This window comes from Huiozyma naganishii, chromosome 5 (assembly GCF_000348985.1).
Source record: "Huiozyma naganishii CBS 8797 chromosome 5, complete genome".
NCBI lineage: Eukaryota > Fungi > Ascomycota > Saccharomycetes > Saccharomycetales > Saccharomycetaceae > Huiozyma > Huiozyma naganishii.
Genome location: NC_035926.1, coordinates 681,651 through 699,523, shown reverse-complemented (window position 1 = coordinate 699,523; position 17,873 = coordinate 681,651). Strand labels below are relative to the sequence as shown.

At 44.5% G+C, this 17,873-nt stretch overlaps 8 protein-coding genes and 2 non-coding genes across 10 annotated transcripts; 4 read left to right on the top strand and 6 right to left on the bottom strand.

The window, feature by feature from the left end:
- Positions 1-810: 810 nt before the first annotated feature.
- On the bottom strand, positions 811-3,321 carry KNAG0E03490 (uncharacterized protein; the record flags this gene model as incomplete). The annotated part of the gene is made up of 1 exon (XM_022608347.1): positions 811-3,321. The coding sequence occupies one exon, from the start codon at positions 3,319-3,321 to the stop codon at positions 811-813; it is 2,511 nt and encodes an 836-aa protein (XP_022464852.1).
- Positions 3,322-5,263: 1,942 nt separating this feature from the next.
- KNAG0Etrna6G lies at positions 5,264-5,334 on the top strand. Its single transcript has one exon. It is a non-coding gene; the product is annotated as a tRNA-Gly (tRNA).
- A 590-nt stretch (positions 5,335-5,924) lies between these two features.
- CUP2 (Cup2p) lies at positions 5,925-6,716 on the top strand (the record flags this gene model as incomplete). Its single annotated transcript, XM_022608346.1, has 1 exon — positions 5,925-6,716. The coding sequence occupies one exon, from the start codon at positions 5,925-5,927 to the stop codon at positions 6,714-6,716; it is 792 nt and encodes a 263-aa protein (XP_022464851.1).
- Positions 6,717-7,017: 301 nt separating this feature from the next.
- Positions 7,018-8,181, bottom strand: YRB30 (Yrb30p; the record flags this gene model as incomplete). The annotated part of the gene is made up of 1 exon (XM_022608345.1): positions 7,018-8,181. The coding sequence occupies one exon, from the start codon at positions 8,179-8,181 to the stop codon at positions 7,018-7,020; it is 1,164 nt and encodes a 387-aa protein (XP_022464850.1).
- A 140-nt stretch (positions 8,182-8,321) lies between these two features.
- On the bottom strand, positions 8,322-11,030 carry RAD54 (DNA-dependent ATPase RAD54; the record flags this gene model as incomplete). Its single annotated transcript, XM_022608344.1, has 1 exon — positions 8,322-11,030. One exon carries the CDS (start codon positions 11,028-11,030, stop codon positions 8,322-8,324), a length of 2,709 nt encoding a protein of 902 aa, XP_022464849.1.
- Positions 11,031-11,424: 394 nt separating this feature from the next.
- KNAG0E03450 (uncharacterized protein) lies at positions 11,425-12,117 on the bottom strand (the record flags this gene model as incomplete). Its single annotated transcript, XM_022608343.1, has 1 exon — positions 11,425-12,117. One exon carries the CDS (start codon positions 12,115-12,117, stop codon positions 11,425-11,427), a length of 693 nt encoding a protein of 230 aa, XP_022464848.1.
- Positions 12,118-12,156: 39 nt separating this feature from the next.
- On the top strand, positions 12,157-13,158 carry SUT1 (Sut1p; the record flags this gene model as incomplete). Its single annotated transcript, XM_022608342.1, has 1 exon — positions 12,157-13,158. One exon carries the CDS (start codon positions 12,157-12,159, stop codon positions 13,156-13,158), a length of 1,002 nt encoding a protein of 333 aa, XP_022464847.1.
- A 172-nt stretch (positions 13,159-13,330) lies between these two features.
- On the bottom strand, positions 13,331-14,233 carry YIP5 (Yip5p; the record flags this gene model as incomplete). Its single annotated transcript, XM_022608339.1, has 1 exon — positions 13,331-14,233. The coding sequence occupies one exon, from the start codon at positions 14,231-14,233 to the stop codon at positions 13,331-13,333; it is 903 nt and encodes a 300-aa protein (XP_022464846.1).
- A 337-nt stretch (positions 14,234-14,570) lies between these two features.
- Positions 14,571-14,641, bottom strand: KNAG0Etrna5G. Its single transcript has one exon. It is a non-coding gene; the product is annotated as a tRNA-Gly (tRNA).
- Positions 14,642-16,435: 1,794 nt separating this feature from the next.
- Positions 16,436-17,698, top strand: SUA5 (threonylcarbamoyladenylate synthase; the record flags this gene model as incomplete). The annotated part of the gene is made up of 1 exon (XM_022608338.1): positions 16,436-17,698. The coding sequence occupies one exon, from the start codon at positions 16,436-16,438 to the stop codon at positions 17,696-17,698; it is 1,263 nt and encodes a 420-aa protein (XP_022464845.1).
- Between the last annotated feature and the right edge of the window lie 175 nt (positions 17,699-17,873).

The window sequence follows — 17,873 nt, the reverse complement described above, 5'->3', positions numbered from 1 at the left end:
ACAAGATTTGCTTAGTCAGCTACATGAGAAAGCCACATTAGCTAGTAGCAGCGTAAGGACACCTTAGTCTGCAAAAGAGAAAGATAGGAGACCAGAAAAAAGAAAGAATGTTATAGACACCGTGGGGACAACTAGAAGATCTAAAAGGGCCAGACCTTGCCAGATTTGAAATGGAGTTGGGAAGAAGTTATATTCTAGATTAGAAATAAAAGGAACAACACTTGATAGATCCTATGTCCTGGACGCAGGACATGAGATCACAAAGCATGGTGGACATTAACTAGAGAGCTCGACCGAGGGCAGACTAGGAGAAGGTAACCTTACCCTAATAAGTTTACCGTGGCTGTGCGCCTCGAGATAAAGATTAGCACCCAAAAGATGACTACACGTCAATAAGATCTTAGTTACCAAATTGATAGAGACCGATAGGAAACAAAAGGATAAAGACACATTATTAAGAAAGGATAAGAACATATTAGTCAGAAAAGGATAAGACACATTAGTAAGAAAAGGATAAGGACACATTAGTACTGCAAAAGTGAAAGCGAGGAGATCAGGCAAGAGAAAGAACCTTCTGGAGAATCCTACGAGCCATCCAGAAATAAAAAGTATGAAAATGGCAAGACCTTGCCAGATTTGAAATGGAGTTAGGAAGAAGTTATATTCTAGCTTAGAACTAGAAGGAACAGGATAAGTGAATCATAGGGAAGAATACAATATCTTACAATTGTAAGATATTGTATTCTTCCCTATGAATTGTTTATATATCAAGTGTTGTTCCTTTTATTTCTGAATCCGCTATATTACACTCTACCGGGTACTGGAAAAGCTGGTCCCACAGCTATCCTCCACTCTGAAAGCCTGCCATCCTGTTTCCGTCTTGAAAGGATCGAGTAACTTGGCATATAAGGAATGTACAATCCATTTCGCTCTAATGTTAGAGGTATCCCATATTTCAGCATTTCTCCAACGGACCTCGCATGAACCGTCTGCGTGGAGCTCCAGTACTTTTTCAATTTCATCCAAACGTTGTTTAATCTTTTCTTGTTCCTCTGGAGGCGCATCCACAGCGTTGTTGATTCTGGGTTCGTATTTCTTGAGGACATTTACGTGAAACATGCTCGTCCTCCTCCTTTTATTCTTTGGAAGTGCCAACTGATAGCTTTGTCCGTGAGCGACATTAACAATCTTAAAAGGACCATACTNNNATAAATGATGAAACTTCATGTGTGCTGCTCTGTTGTACGCCTTCTTATGGACCAATACTTCGTCTCCAACGTTGAAACTGACTTGCCGATGTCTTCTGTTGAAAGGTATTGATTGTTGGTCTTGTGCCTCTGACATATTCTGTTGTGTGGATAGCAAGATGTTTTGTAAAGCTTGCAGTTGGTAGTCAAGCTGCGCTCTACCGTCAGTACTCGTGTGTGAATCCTCCTCATTCGGAATTGACGTCCTTGACAATTCGTTCGTGAAGCCCGGTAATCTGGGATGGAATCCATAGTTTGCAAAGAACGGCGTCATTTTGATACTGGTGTGGTACGTGTTGTTGTAACAGAACTGGGCCGTAGCGACAAACATCGGCCAGTGCTCTGGGTAAGCTTCGCCAAGAGATTTCAGAAGGTCATTCATAGTGCTGTTGGTTCGTTCCACCTGGCCATTACTGGCCGGGCTGTATGCTGTTGAGAACTTGAGTTTAATTCTGAGTCGTTGCGCGAACCGATCCCACATGATACCGGTGAACTTTGCGTCTTTGTCGGATACTATTTCCTCTGGAAAACCGTGGTGGCAAATCACGTTGTCTATGACATGGTCGGCCACATCTTTTGCCTGGTCGTTCTTACTAACGGCTTTGAAAACTGCCATCTTCGTTAATCGGTCAACCACTACTAGCACGGCGTCAAAACCGTCAACTTTCGCCATACCTGAAACAAAATCCATACTAATGGAGGACCATGGCCTTTTCGGAACGTTGAGCGGTTGGAAAACACCGGCAGCTAGTAATCGGACGTGCTTGTTGGCTTGACAGTTTTTGCAGGTAGTAACGTATCGCTGAATGGTCTGCACCATGTTGGGCCAATAGTAGTCGTGGAATAAGTTTTGGTATGTCCGGAAAGGTCCGGGGTGTCCTGCGAGATGTGAATCATGGTGAAGTTCTAGAATAGCAGCCCGAATGGTACCTCGGGGCAGTACCAGTCTGTTTGAAAAGGGTTTAGGATTAGAATAATTTAATAACCCCTCCCGTAACTCATAATGTTTCATGATTGTTGCCAATTCCTTCGGAGGATCTCTGTCATATTTGAGGGTGTCGTAAATTTCACGAAACCTCTTGTCTTTTTGGTATTCTTTTTTCAGCGTGGTGATGTACGCCGGAGCCAACACCGTGAGGCTTACCTCTCGTGGTGAAACAGTTGATTCCATGACGTTCAATCTAGATAGTGGATTGGCGTGATTCTTCTTACCCGGGATGTATTCAATTTTGAAATTGAATTCTGCAACATCGTTTCNNNACCACCTGGTCAGGCGTAGCTTGAATCCTTTCTTCTTCATAATGTGCTGAAGGGATTGATGGTCTGTTCTGAGTGTGAACTCCTTTCCTGGCACGTAATGTCGCCATTTATGTAAGGCGTGTACGACCGCGAAGAACTCTTTCTCCCGGACGGGCCAATTCAACTCGTGACCTCTAAGCGATCGGCTCAGGAAGGATACTACCCCAATCAGTTTACGCTGATCGTATATTTTAAGGGTGGCACCAATTGCGTGGTCGCTAGCATCTGTGGTAATAACCACTTCTTTAGTCGGATCGAAAGGTTTAAGAGTTGGTGCATTCGTTAACGCGGACTTCAATTCATCGAATGCTGTTTGTTGTTTGGGTCCCCATCTCACCGGAGTTTCTCGATTACCATAATGTACCGCGAAGTCCTTTAAGGGAGCAGCGATTGCCGAAAACCCCGGTACGAACCGTCTATAATAACCAGCCAAACCTAAAAATCTCTGAGAGTCCTTGTCAGTTTTGGGTATACTCCATTCCTTTATACAACTGACCTTTTCGGGGTCCGAGTGAATTCCATTTTCATCAATTACATAACCCAAAAACGCTATTTTCTTCAGAAATAATTGACATTTAGAGGCCTTAGCATGTAATTGATGTTCTCTTAGCTTGTCGAACACTTGTCTCAGATGGACTTCGTGTTCTTCTATTGACTCGGAGTATATCAGAATGTCGTCAAGGTATAGCACACAGAATTTGTGGATGAAGTCGCGTAAGACATGGTTCATCAACCGTTGGAACGTAGCTGGCGCGTTTGTGAGCCCGAATGGCATTACATTCCATGCGTATTGTCCTCTGCTTGTGAGGAACGCGGTCTTGTATTCGTCTTCCTTGGATATGGGAAAGTGATGATAGGCATTGATTAGATCTAGCTTGCTGAAGACCTTTGCGCTCCGAAGGTCGTCAAAGACGTCGTTAATGATGGGTAACGAGTATCTTGCTTTGATTGTAATGCTATTCAAGTTGCGGTAATCCACACATAGCCTCTTAGTACCGTTTAACAAATATTACAGGAGCAGCAAAAGGGGAATCGCATGGTACTATCCTATTGTCTTGCATCAGTTCTCTCAATTGGTCCTCAAGTTCTTGTCGTTCCGATTCGGACATACGATATGCCCTCTTGAATACCGGGTTCGCACCAGGAACGAGATCGATGCGATGCTCCACAGTTTTGGTTCTATTGTTGTAAGCGGGCAGTGCGTCTACCACGACATCTTTGAATTCTTCCTTGACAAACTGGGGAGCTTCATCTACGGACTCATCGGTTGCACTGACCCAACATAGGTAGACAAGGTCTTCGGCTTTCTTCAATATCTTTTTGACGTTACGCGAGGAAACCACTTCTGGAGGTAGTGACCTGTTCCGTTGTAACTCATCGAAAACAGTTGAAAACGTTTTGCGCTGTGCCTTAATGAACGGCATCCCCAAAACCATTGGTACTGTCAGTTTGTAGGGCAGGACCAGTGCGGTGGTGGTGATTCGTTCCTTGTTTACGGAAAATTTTATTGCACAACACTCTTTAACCCAGGTTGGTTCCGACCAAGCTCCTTTTACTCTGATCGGGGTTTCTAACTTAATCTTCCGAAGTTGCAATTTGTCCACCAAGTCTTGTGAGATAAAATTACTCGAAGTTCCTGAGTCGAAGAGCGCGGTGGTCTTTAGTTTCGGAGTAAATTGTACCTGGGAAATGGGTAAGTTAGCAATCAGATCTGCGGTGTTGATATCCTTTACTTGTGATTGTTCGTAGTCGTCGATACGTCCACCTTGCTCTCTGCAAGCTAGTTGGTGGAGATGGAGAGCAGGTGGAATCACTCTTTTTTTGAAAGATCGTTTAGGATTACTGCGTTCTGGCGAAAACTTTTCCCCTTCAGGTTACCAGTCCTTCTGGGATTTTTGATCGGGTACGAATTAGGGCTCGACTCGTCACGTTGTCTCTTGCGACAATCAGTAGACTTATGTCCCGGAATCTGGCAGTAGTAGCAGACAACGGACGCGGCTTGATTAGAGATAACCATGTGACCCTTCTTTGTCTTCATGGAGCTCTGCTCCGGTGGAAAACGGAATAGTTGATCGGCAACCAGCATAGCAGCAGAGCTGCCGAAGGACATAGCCTTCCATAAAGTCTTGGGGTTTGTGAGTTGATTCTGTCCTTCAATAACTCGTTAAGAGGGTATAAAAACAATTGGATCTGTACGAGATCTCCTTTGAACAAATGAGATATATCCTCAACCCGTTTTTCGAAGTAGCTCACGTATTCACTGAAGAGCTTGATTGTATGGGGGGGTTCAACAATTCATAGAAATTTTTTGAAAATTCTTTTGTTAAATCAGTACCATATTTTTCCTTCATGGCGGACAAAAGCTCTTCTAAGGAGTTAAACGTGTGGTTGCTAGCCCAGTTGGCGGCTCCTCCTACCAATAAACACAACGTCGCGTTCAAAGTGTCCGTGTCGTTCATGCTTAGCGTGATTGCAATACGTTTGACATTTTGGACCCAATGAGCGAATTCTGAGCCTTTAGCTTTCCAGTCGAACTTATGGACAATGGAGATGAAAGATTGAATTGGGTTCTGACTCATGTTGATGTTGTGAAATTTGATTTAGATCGTATTTCCGCGGTCCTACCAGGTGTAAGATATTCTATTCTTACCTATGAATTGCTTATCTTGTTTCTTTTATTTCTAAATCTGATATATTCAATTTTTCATCAAATACAAGCGCAAGTGGTTTAGTGGTAAAATCCAACGTTGCCATCGTTGGGCCCCCGGTTCGATTCCGGGCTTGCGCATTTTTTTCCTTCGTTTTTCTGTAGTATTTCATTTTTGCATAGCGATCCGTTAATCACCTACGTAACTGTGTTTCTCTTCTCGCAGAGTCTCATCTTTTGATGCCACTTTCTTGCGTACAACTACATACTACTCATATACTAGAGAACCAGTAAGCTATCACCCTTATAATAGTATTAATTTAGTCACCTCGCATTACGGATACTATAGAAAACGAAAGTTCTTTGTTTCAAGCAACCGCAGTGCAGAGACAACTTCTCTTCCTGTTTTAGACGACCATCTGGGGCAGTAACACAGACACAGAGACTGCATAGTGATAGGACCAAAAAGAGGCGACTGATTTGCGAAGAGTAAAAAAAAGAAAATATTCAAAATTTCATCGAACGCAGAGACATCAGGACATCATCAGGGAACAGCTAAAAGGGAGCAAAAATTGGGTCGTGTAGGGGGGCTCGGTTATGGTATTTGAGTAACCAGTTGTAACAGTTCGCATTCCAGAGTGTTGGTGTGTGCTTTTGAAGTGCTCGAGTGCTGGACAAGGTCCAAAAAGATAATTTTAGACTTATAAGTGCTGCTCTCAAGAATCGGAAGTATGATCATCATCGATAAGAAGAAGTACGCATGCCAGTTCTGTATCAGAGGGCACAGGGCTGCGAGTTGTAACCATTCGGACAGGCCGCTGACGGAGGTGAGGAAGAAGGGAAGGCCGTCCACGGCGTGCTCGCACTGCAAAGAGATGCGCGAAGCGAAGAACATAAACCCGTCCGGAGCGTGTTTGTGCCACGAGGCGTCCAAGTCTGGAACGGACCTCTCACCAGACAGTGAAGCCGCCATGAACGCTTGTCTCTGTGTAACTGGGGAACCCTGCAAGTGCATTTTCAAAAGGAAGAGGAAACCCAAGACTGAGAGAAAATCGGCCTCCAAAATGGGAGTTCTGTCGCGACCCGGCGATGATAACATTCTTAAGATAGACGATTCATTTAAAGAGCTCGTATCGCTGCTTGGACCGGGTGTGACAACAGTTACGGCACCAGATACCTTAAACCAGCAGCAGTTGCTATTCCAAGGGCTGAATAGTACCAGTCCGGATATCGGGTCAGTGGGATCGGTAGAGCCCCAGAAGGGTGCAGAAACGCCGCATCAAGGTGGCCCATTAAATCACCATTTGTTGGCCGATGATAGCCTAACCGGAAGTATCCCTAATTTCACAGACACCTCAGAGGACATAGATAGATTGCTCGCAGCGAATGGACTGTTACAAGAGACTAACGCGGGGTTCCCGTCGGGTGAAATACCCGACGTCGTAAATAGCAGTCTTCTCCAGCTGGACAACACAGATTTGTTCTCGAATATTACTGAAGGCAATAACGGGTACGAGAAATGACACCACTAGATCTGTGCGTGGATATGGGGACCCTACTTAAGTAGCTTTTATCACTTTTTTCTACGTAAAGGTCCCTTTTTCATTCGATCCGGATGTTCTTCAGTGCATTAATTACTTCCTCGACGCTGACACGCTCTCTTGCCTTGGAGTTGGGATTCTCATCATTCAGGTACAGGGACAATCTCTCGTCGGCAACTTGAAGCAGATCCCTTTGATCGTTGTACTGTAATGACGTCAGCCTTATAATGTACTCCAACAAAGATACAGATAAACTATGACCGCCAGGCGCATCATTTTCGACCTACGGGTTCGTTTCCAGTTGTTTCTTCTTCTTTTCTTTTTCTTCTTCTTCTTCTTCTTCTTCTTCTTCGTCTTCGTCTTCGTCTTCCTCCTCGTCGTCACTGCTTGTAGGTACTTCTGTCTTCTCATATGCACCAAACGCGTACCATTTGGCAGGAGTGGAAGATATGTTCGACTTCACGCTACCCTTCCCATCTATAGAATCATCTGAGGTCTTCAACACCAAAACCGGTTGGTCGCTTTCCTCCAGTTTCAATAATTTCCCAGACACACTGAAGAAAATCTTCAGTATCGAGCCGATCGGGACAGAAAGCTCCAAGGGTTCTTCTTCACCATCTTCAGTGTTATGGTACCTTTCATCGTCAAAACTTTGTTTGATGTTTAAAAAGTAATCAAAGACCTCTATACCACCCTTTAGTCTCTCAACGGTAACGTGCGCCTTCTTCATATCTTCCTTCCAAATGACTCGGTTCTCAGAATTGGCATTGTAGAAGATGCTGAAGAGGGTCACTTCAAACACGGGGCCAACTTGTACTCTCTCGGCTGCCGCGTCCTGCAAGCTGAAAAGTTCGTTACTCTTGATAACGTGGTTGGAAGCTTGCAAAAGAAGGCCAGGAGATATCTGTTTCGACAGGGCGGAACTTAAATTTGCACCAGATGTCGTCAGCGACAAATTGATAAAGGGAGTTATCTCCTCGATCCTTTTCAGCAAATCGTTTATATACCCCTCGACATCTTTGATCGCCTTTCCTTGTCGTTTAGTGTCAGTCGTGCCCGTCACGCCTTCGAGCAACTCTTCGATCCTCTCATCAAACGTATCGATATCTTCCTTGAGGCTCTTGGTTAATTTCAATGTACTCTGTAGGTTTGTGTTCCCCCTCGCAGCAACCAATCGGACCAAATCAATAGAATTCGATATGATGTCTATTCGGTCTTCCAGTTTTGCCCGCAGAACATCTATCTTCCACGCATCTTCGTGCGGGATCTGCACAACAAAATTACTTATCCTTTTGATAGCATACGAGGAGGCTAGTGATATACCAGACTTGATAGCAAATGACACCACTTGGGAACCGGCTTTCGCAAAGAACTCGTCCATTGTACTTACTCTGTTTCTGTATGAAGTAAGAACTATCGTTAACATTCGGTTTCCTTTTTTTCTCATTGACGTTATTTTGACAGAAGTTTAAGTATTAAGTGCGGTGGTAAAAGAGAATATATATAAAGGTGGGAACAACTGCGCTACGTACAAGACGTTGTCTTCACGCAAATAACGTTATAAATAAACAAAATCTCTTGGAGTAATCAATGTGAGATGTACTGGAATGCGTAACTAATATCGTTATGATGGAATTCATTACGCAATAAATGGTCGTTCGTCTTTTCTAGTCCAGCGTGGTTCAAGTGGTTCCAAGTAGTAGCGTCACCGTATAGCATTGCATTGGAGCGCAACCTTTGCCTACCGTTTTTGTCACAGCGCTTGCAATGGTACGTCTCGTGCGTCTCGCAAATTGTGTTCTCTTTGAACTGGAAAAGCTGTTTTAAGTTATTCGCGCTGAAAAGTCTCTCCACGTCCTCCTTTGCATCGACAACACACGAACTTAAACTCATTTTCATTGACTGTCTTTGAAATATTTTCTCTTCAATACTTCCCGTTGTAATGAACCTGTAAATGAAACAATCTTTCTTCTGACCATCTCTCCATACTCTTGCCAACGCCTGTTGGTCGGCAGCAGGATTCCAATCAGGATCCATCAAGATTAGTCTGTTTGCACCAATCAAGTTGATACCACACCCACCGGCTTTGGAGCTCAGTAGGAAAATGAACTCTTGTCCCTCAGGATCATTGAATCTGTCTACTAGATTCTGTCTCTTGTTGATGGTCATGGTCCCATCCAATCTTACAGAACCGTAATGTTGATACCTGCACATCCGCTCAATCAAGTCCAACGTCTGGGTATAGTTGGAAATCAAAACAATTTTGTCATCCGATTCGGTTTTGATTTTGTGTAGAAAGCGCTGCAAGATGGAAAACTTCCCAGAGAACTCCGTTTGCACGTCTCTCGACTTGCTCCCGGGGAAGTTGTAATTGGGCGGAATTTGTAGTTTATCTGGGTAATCCTCCCCAAATTCCTTCTCAAATTCTATCAGGTTCGGATGGTTGCATAATTTCTTCAGTATACCGATTGCCTGTAAAGGTTGTGAGCCACCTTCGCCATTTGTTGTTTTTTTCACGGATCTTGATTCCAGCAGTTCCTTGTAAAGATGGTGCTGGAAGGGTTTTAAGTTAACGAAAATGACGTGCTCATACTTGCAAGGCAGATACTTTGACAAAATATCGTTAGTTCTTCTGATGATGAACTTGGACACCACGTTGGATAGTTTCTCCAATTGGCCCTCACTTTTTTTGATTTCTTTATCTGTCGCTCCTGCGTCTCGTCCTCTTAAGATGGGCAATTCAAAATTCTTCCTAAATTCTGCCCTTGTTCCTAGTAACCCTGGGTTTGAGAAGTTTAACAACGCAAAGTATTCAGAAAGATCGTTTTGGATAGGTGTACCGGATAGGATCACTCTTCTGGGACAGTTGATACTATCCAGTGCCGTAAACGTGAGTGAGTCACCGTTCTTCAATCTATGGCCCTCATCTGCCAGCATTAGCCCTACGTTACAGTTCTTTAATTGGTCGACATTCCTACGCAGTGTCTCGTACGATATGATAAGCACGGGTTTCACGACGTTCCTCCCCTTCGCCTGCGCCCAAGCGTGCACTGCCTCTGAAACCGTGGAGCTGCCTGACACGAGAGAAGATTTCTTCCCATCGATGGCCAGTGGTGATAATGTCCCCGGTCCTAGCCATTTAACCAACTCGTTGGCCCAGTTGTTTACCAGCGATGATGGACAAACAATTATGCACTTATCGATGAGCCGTTTACCTTGCGGACCCTGTCTCAGAAGAGTCCACATCAGGGCAATACATTGAAGCGTCTTCCCGAGTCCCATTTCATCAGCCATAATGCACCCATATGCGCCTCTCCTGGCCGGTACCACCTCTGCCACTGGTTCCTTAGCTGAGTTCTTAGCTGGGCTTTTACCCTCTGGTTCCAGCTGTGGCGGCAATTGGGACGGCTCCTTCATTGTGTTTAACTTTTCAGCGTCCATGAAGTCCTTCATTGCAAGGCCTGTCACACACCTGTACAAGAACTTGACACCTTCCACTTGATGCGGTCTCAATATCTTGGACAATTTCGGGTCGATTACCACGGGGACGTTAGCGAACTTCTTTTCAATGTTGTTCAAGTCGTCCATCCCCAGAAGTTCCTGCAACGTTTTGTTTCTGACACCATTCGAGAGCAGTCTTGGATGTGTGTATTTTTTCTTAGGCGGTTCTGCCGGTGTATCTGGTGGCACTGGAGACCCCCGATTCTTCGAGATCTTTGCTGGCACCTTTGCCGGTGGCGGTGACTGAGACGGGGTTTGCTTCTGCGTTTCATCTTCCACTAACATATCTCCGTCTACTGACGGGTCGTACAGTACTATAGCAAACTCGCCTGCCGGATCATGCAGTGGTCTTGGTTCCGGAATAACTTTTTTCTTAGTCCCCAAAGTCAGTGGTAAGCTATGTCTCTGTATGTAACCCTTTATGGGCACCGTGAACGATCGCCTCAACGTGACCTCTATATTACCTAGTCTCTCCGGCTCCAACAGCAGTCTCTTAGAGCTGAGGGCGTCCTTTCTCACCGGGTGTCTCCCCTCCGTGTCTGTGACCTCTGGAGTTTCCGCTGAAAGATCCATCCCAGCATACGACCTAGTCTTGGACCTCCTCCGCAACGTCAACCCACCAGCAGCACCAGCACGCGCAGAATCGCCTCGTTTCGTTACTTTGTACGGCACTTTAAACGGCTTCGTGAGCTTACTGAAGGCAACTTCCACATTCAGCGGCTTCGGGACCAACTTGGGCCTATCCCCAAAGCCTATCCCATTAGGCGGTCTATCTGGGTATCTACTTTTCGCCATACTCACACTCCCTCACTGACCAAGACAACCCAGTGGCGTGTGGCCCACTGGACATTCTTCAAGATACGGTGTTAAGTACAAACTCTCGCGCATCTCTAAATCGCGTCAAAAATCACTTTCTTTTCTTTTTCTTCCTGATCTGGCCGTAAACGGTTCCTCGAGAAAAATCTGCTGTTTTACCCGGCCACAACGGTCGCAGCCAGAGTATCTACACCTAGTCCAGAACCGCTGCTTTGCGAGCGCGCGAGCACCAGATGTAGCATATACAACCCCTGCGTTTGGGACCCATGTGGGGGGGGGGCGCGCCACGACACTCACGACACAGGCTGTCGTTCCACCCCGCTTTCCGCTGCGCAATACCGCAATGCCCGCAGCCGAGCAGGCGAATGCCCGATCAGGCAACAGGGCGGACTTCGCTCTCGGTTCCGGTCCCAGCTACAAACTCCACCGGCCTCGAGGCGAGAAGGTCCGTGGAAGAGAGAGAGAGAGAGAGAGGAGAGAAAGGGGAGTTTAGTGGTCCGAACCAGGTCCCACCGCGGCCGCTGCACGGGCTGCTCTGTGCCGGCGGGCCCACGTTTCCCGCGCTGTGCCGAGTTTTTTCCTTTCCTGTTTTGCCTCTTCTATTGTTTCTTTCCGGAGAAACCGCCACAATAGGCAGTTTGAGGTTCTTCCGGTTAGGCCTGTCCGGCGCCGCAGAAAATGCCGCAGCCACAAGGGGAAGCAGAGTCGGCAGGGTGCAGCGAAACCGCAGAACAACGGCGCAGGAGTGTTGACGTAACACGGTTTCGGGGCGTTTTGGCCCACGGGTTATCGGGGTTTTTTCCTCGGGCTTCCTGCGGTGTTTTCTGCGGGGACTGCACTCAGAACGGTTGCGAATTCCGGTAAATTCGCCCGTTTGGGCGCTGCTCGTTCGCGTTTTCGTCGTCGAGCAGTTTTTTTGCTTTCTTTTTTGTCTTCGGATCATTCGTAGATTACATACGCAATACGGTATACCTATATATATGTATATATATATATACGGTGGAGAGTAGATGGATAGGTAGAGTTTCGATATATAGCTGTTGTTTCGTTCTCCCCGTAGCAGCATCGAGACCGGTTACACACAATTGTTGTTGCATCTTACACCATGCCGTTCAGTATACCTGTGTCCAACAACAACAACGATACTCTCCCACCGCTGCTGCTGCCCGATCTCGTGCACGTGCAGCCGGTTTCCTTGTCTAACGCGACAGACCCTCTACTAAACAGCTGGAGCAATAGACTCGGTGCGGGTTCTAAGAGCAATGCCGCGAGTGTCAAGGGGTTGATGAACTCACCCTCACCACCATTGAAACAATCAGATCTGGAAAACTTGGCTCACGTGGCCACTAAAAATTTGAGAAATTCTCCAGTCTTGGAACAGTTGAATAACTCAGTAGTGCCTCTTAAGGGGATCTCTCGTGCTCAGAAACCACACTACATGAACCCAGTCGGTATAGCCTCAATCACCCCGCCTCCCAGTGAGCCACCAAGCAACTCGATAACTCCGCTTGTAGTTCGCGCTATAGTCACTCAGGATTTCGATGACGGAAATACGAGGAAAAAACCAGGAAAGAAAAGATTCTCGTTCTCACCTAAGAAAGTCGCCAAGATAAAGAAACAGGAACCAAAACCTTTGAAGACGTCGAAGAGACAACGGAACGGTCCAAGTTGTGACCAGTGCAGATTGAAGAAAATTAAATGTGATGCAATTATAGAGGTCATTGCACAGAACGAATCGATACTCACTCTGTGCAACGATAAACTACACCACGTACTGACCAAACAGGAGTTCACAGACGCTCTACCAGCCCTGCAGAAACTCAGCATACACGCAAGCACGTGGCACGATATTAAGAAGAACGATTGCCACCTCGTTAAACACTTGGACAAGTTGATCATCTTCAAATCGTGTACCTCATGCTACAAGAAACAGGGGAGACACGAAACAAACTACGCCGTCACAACACCAGACATCGAATGCTGCATCTTTTCCAAGGGGTTCACGAGGTCAGACATCAATATCTTCTCCAAGATCTCGTCGCTTTCAAGCAATAAAACACAGATAGACGAAATGACAGTCACTGACTACCATAATACAGGGTTCTGATTCTTTAGGACACTGGTTGGCGACCCAAATTACGCACATCCCATGCATTGTACCAAAGAGAGAAAATGAATGATTTTAAATAGATGCTTTATATATAGACGCATACATATTCAACGTATGTACAAAAGATACATTCAAAAAAAATCGGAAACGTAGCAGTATTGCACCTGACTCATTTCAATAACACTAGCACCAGAATACAAAAAATTGCATGCCCCCCAACCAACACAAGTAACGGGCCTGTAGATGTCAACGCCTGCGTAGTTTCCCCAACTTTTAAATGTGCGGAAAAAAAAAGAGCCGATTTGACCCAACCGAGTGCCACAATAGCCCATTGTACCAACGAAATTAGTTTCAAATTCTTGAACTGAGTCAACACATCGCAAACGGGGAAAACAACCAACCAGATCAGATTGTTGTAACCGTAACAGGAGATTAAGTTCACCCAGTTGTTCATCTTTTGGTTTATCGCCTCCGCGGGTCTATTTTTAATCGCTTGGCCCACGACTAGCGGGAAGCAGAAAGTGTAGATCGCAAACAACCATACGGATGTAATCAATTTACCGTAAAGGGTACTCCCGCTATCCTCTTTGCCAACGTTTTCACCCAGAATCAATTGACGGAAAAACATGTCGATCAAGCTGGGAAACAAAAATTTTATCAGGATTACACTTGTCGTTATCCATACAGCACCATACAGTTCTTCTCTTTCAGATATGTCCGCATTGTCCTCATTGGCGAAAATGGAACCATTGAACTTCAAAGTGGAAAGAACTCTCCTTCGTAGAGTCTCAGCTGACATTTGGAAATATCTCGAATAATAGTTCAAAAATCCAGCAGGCAAGTCACGGGCGTTATTTGTATCATTCGCATGAGTGTCACTCTCCAACTGTATCGTGGCATCATAAGCAGGTGGTAGCATATCCACGTGGTCGGTCGGAACAAAATCGGGAACTGTCTTGTTTGCATCTGGTCCTTGAACATCCACTTCTTCAAAGGGATTGGGTTCATCTAGAAAATCGTCGACCCCATCCAGTCCGTCATCAATCTTCGTGTACCGAGTGTTACCTGCCATCCTGTACGCCCCAAACGTATCTGTTCACTGCACTACCAATGGTATAATATATCATCTATGGGACCGTTCTGTCCCGCAGAAATGCATTCCCCTTCTAAACTATCGCGGTAGCAAGTCATATTCGTATATAGTGATATTGAAAAGAAGAGGCACCATAGCTGTGGTGGCTTAGCCACTGGGCCCATTTTGCTGATATGTTCAAACGGTACATAGAAGAAGCGTAAACCATGAAAAGAGGACATAGGGTTGATAAATTGAATGTTCAGGGTTTTGCACGGAACATGACAGACTTTCTTCCAAAGAATAAAAAGAGAGAGGGTTGTAAAAGAAAAAAGAATGCGCAAGCCCGGAATCGAACCGGGGGCCCAACGATGGCAACGTTGGATTTTACCACTAAACCACTTGCGCTTGTATTTGATGAAAAATTGTAATATGGAACTCATACAATTCCAATTACGAGACCCAGCTCTCATCCACGAGACCCAGCTCTCTTCACGAACTCACACAGTTCCAATTATGACAGTAACTCTCTTATACGAGACATACACAATAAGCCCTCTTTCACAAGGCAACCCTTAGCGACAAACAATAGTTACCATGCAACATGCAACACGCTATGTGCAACATGCACTAATCAATATTCGCGCAATATACATATAACGAACGTACAGACCCAAGCTAATGCGGTCTGATCCAGCTTCACCAATTATTATATAAAGGCCACAGATTGCAGTCATTGAAATCCTCGTCTCTCTTCCTTTATGTTGGAATTCCGCAGATGAATGCAGAAATGCGGTAAGAGTAAAATTAGAGATGCTACAATTGAGGTAGTGGTCTCGTCAGCTTTCATTTTACGCGTTACTACCGAATCTGGGTAAAAACGCGTGAATGACAGCTGGCAAGACCACTACCTCAATTGTAGCATCTCTAATTTTACTTCTTATCGCATTTCTGTATTCATCTGCGGAATTCCAACATTTCTCCAGCACAAACCAGCCTGTAATAGGTATGTTCAAAAGCATCTTTCAAGAAGTATTTTTTGTTTATTTTAATTTTTGGTAAATTGTTATAATTCTAAATATTAAAATTATATTTCTGAACTAATAGAAAATTGTAGATTTCTTTGAGGATAAATTGCGAAACTCCCTTTGGAAATGGACTTATGGCTCGTTGCACTCTCAAATACAGTACCATGGACTAATATAATTCCGTCATATGAGAACACCCACTCGAGGCATGCAGATGACTCGTTATCCGGAACTTATATTAGCCGCAAGGTATTTGCACCGACATCTAAATCCAGGACACAAAAACCAAGACAACTTATCAGGCAAGTACAACAAATAAAACTCGTATAACTACCTATACGGTATAAATAAGAACATCAAACAGTCCTTACGTACTTTATTCAATCACAACCTACTTTAGCCAGTCAACTGTTCAAGCAAAAAAACCTCCATTCAGCAGCTCACAGGGATGATCAGTTATCTACTGCCCTTCATTGGATTTAAGGAAGAGTAGAAAACCACACGCCCATTTAAATTTACCTAGGTGAGAATATCAAAAGCTTTAAAAAAAGAGTTGCGGCTTCAGACCAAGAGTTCCCCGTATTGGTCAATATACTGGAAAATAAGTACCCACTTTGAATGATTAGGGCACAAGAGAGCCTCCTGCGTCTTTTTGTATCAATGAATTGATCCCCTTAAACAAACACCTTTTGCAACACACCTCAACTAGTACCCTCAAGGACCATTGTTCGATATAGTCTTTATTCAAAAGATAAAAATGACAACAATAATACTTTCCAGCACCACGACACCAGTTATTTTCTCGTGTTGATCCATTCACTAATATTCAGCTGGTTCTGGACGCTAGTTGATGTGGAAATACTGAGCCCTATAATTTCATTTGTTATTCACTTATCCGTCTCATGGCTCCAAAAGACAAGACTAATAACAAAACAAAATTCATCATACCAGGAAATGTTTTGGAGCCCTGTTCAATTGCAGTTCCAAAATAGCTAAATTATTTGGGGCAAACTCTCAACGGACCTTAAAGCCTAATTACCAGCTGTGATACTAGAAAACTGGTCATTGGGAAAAAGAGAAAAAAAAATCGATGTGCAATTATGGGTGTCAAAATTTTACAACAATCGATGCTCATCGTTCAAAAAGTTCAATTGCGTTGATTGTTAGCAAGTAAATGTTGAGTTCCAAGCTACTAAGAAGATTGCTATCAAACATGGGTGACCTGTTCAATACTAAGATACTTAAAGTAAATCCGCAATCTATACATTTCTCAGCAAACTCAATATTTGATGGATCACTACCACAGGTATCAGACCCTGAGACGGAAAAGGCATTATTGGAAGCGGCCAAGATCATACGAGATACCAATGACACTGTAGCATTTCCGACAGAGACAGTGTACGGTCTTGGTGGCTCGGCTATGAACGATGAGTCTGTTAAAAACATCTACAAGGCAAAGAACCGGCCGGCCGATAACCCACTGATAACACACATTTCTTCAATAGATCAACTGAACAGAAGGATATTTAACGAATGGGACCTGCCAACCACATCCATCTTACAGAATGTACCCAAAATATATCACCCACTGATCGAAAAATTATGGCCGGGTCCGTTAACCATTCTGCTTCCTATACCACGGACACACGATTCATTATCTCAATACACCACTGCAGGGCAGCCAACGTTTGCCCTTAGGATCCCTTCTGACCCTGTAGCCAGGGCACTGATTGCATTAAGTGACACGCCGATTGCAGCCCCATCTGCAAATGCATCGACGAGACCATCACCAACAAAAGCATCTCACGTTTACCACGATTTACAGGGGAAAATTCCTTTGATTCTTGACGGGGGTTCATGCAATGTTGGTGTAGAGAGCACCGTAGTCGACGGTCTGTGCGACCCACCTATGCTCTTAAGACCGGGCGGTTTCACATATGAGGATATCCTAAAATTAGGTGGGGCAGCTTGGCAAGATTGTAAAGTAGAGAATAAAAATAATGTAGCACTTCACGAGAAAGTGAGGACACCAGGCATGAAATATAAACATTATTCACCCAGTGCGACTGTGTTGCTCCTAACTCCAACGAAGTCAAAGTCAAAGGCAGGAAAGCTGCTGAGCTTTCAATCCATTGTTCATGACGAATATGCAAAACAGAGCGAGTCCCATAGTATCAAAAAAATTGCAATTTTAACCACTCATTTCCTCGATAGCATACAACCAAATGATATTCAACTTCCTTGTGAAACCGTCATTTTAAGTCTTGGAACCACAGGCGAAGACATTCAAGCGAATCTGTTTTCTGCCTTGAGGAGCGTCGATGAAGAAGATAATGTCGATTTGATTTTTGTTGAGGGAATTTGTGAAGAAGCTGAAGGATTAGCAGTCATGAACAGGCTTAAAAAGGCTGCTGCTGGAAATTGTGTTCCGTTTTAATCTTCTGGGCATCAAACTATCATAGTTGTTAAAGAAAAATGTAAGTCTGTAATATACATCGAAGAGAGGTATGTTTTCGTTATTTAAAGTAGGTTATACATCTTCCATCATCAAGTTGCACATGACACCCCTGAACCCTTTTATCGTTATAAATATGCGGCAACCTGTTCTTTTG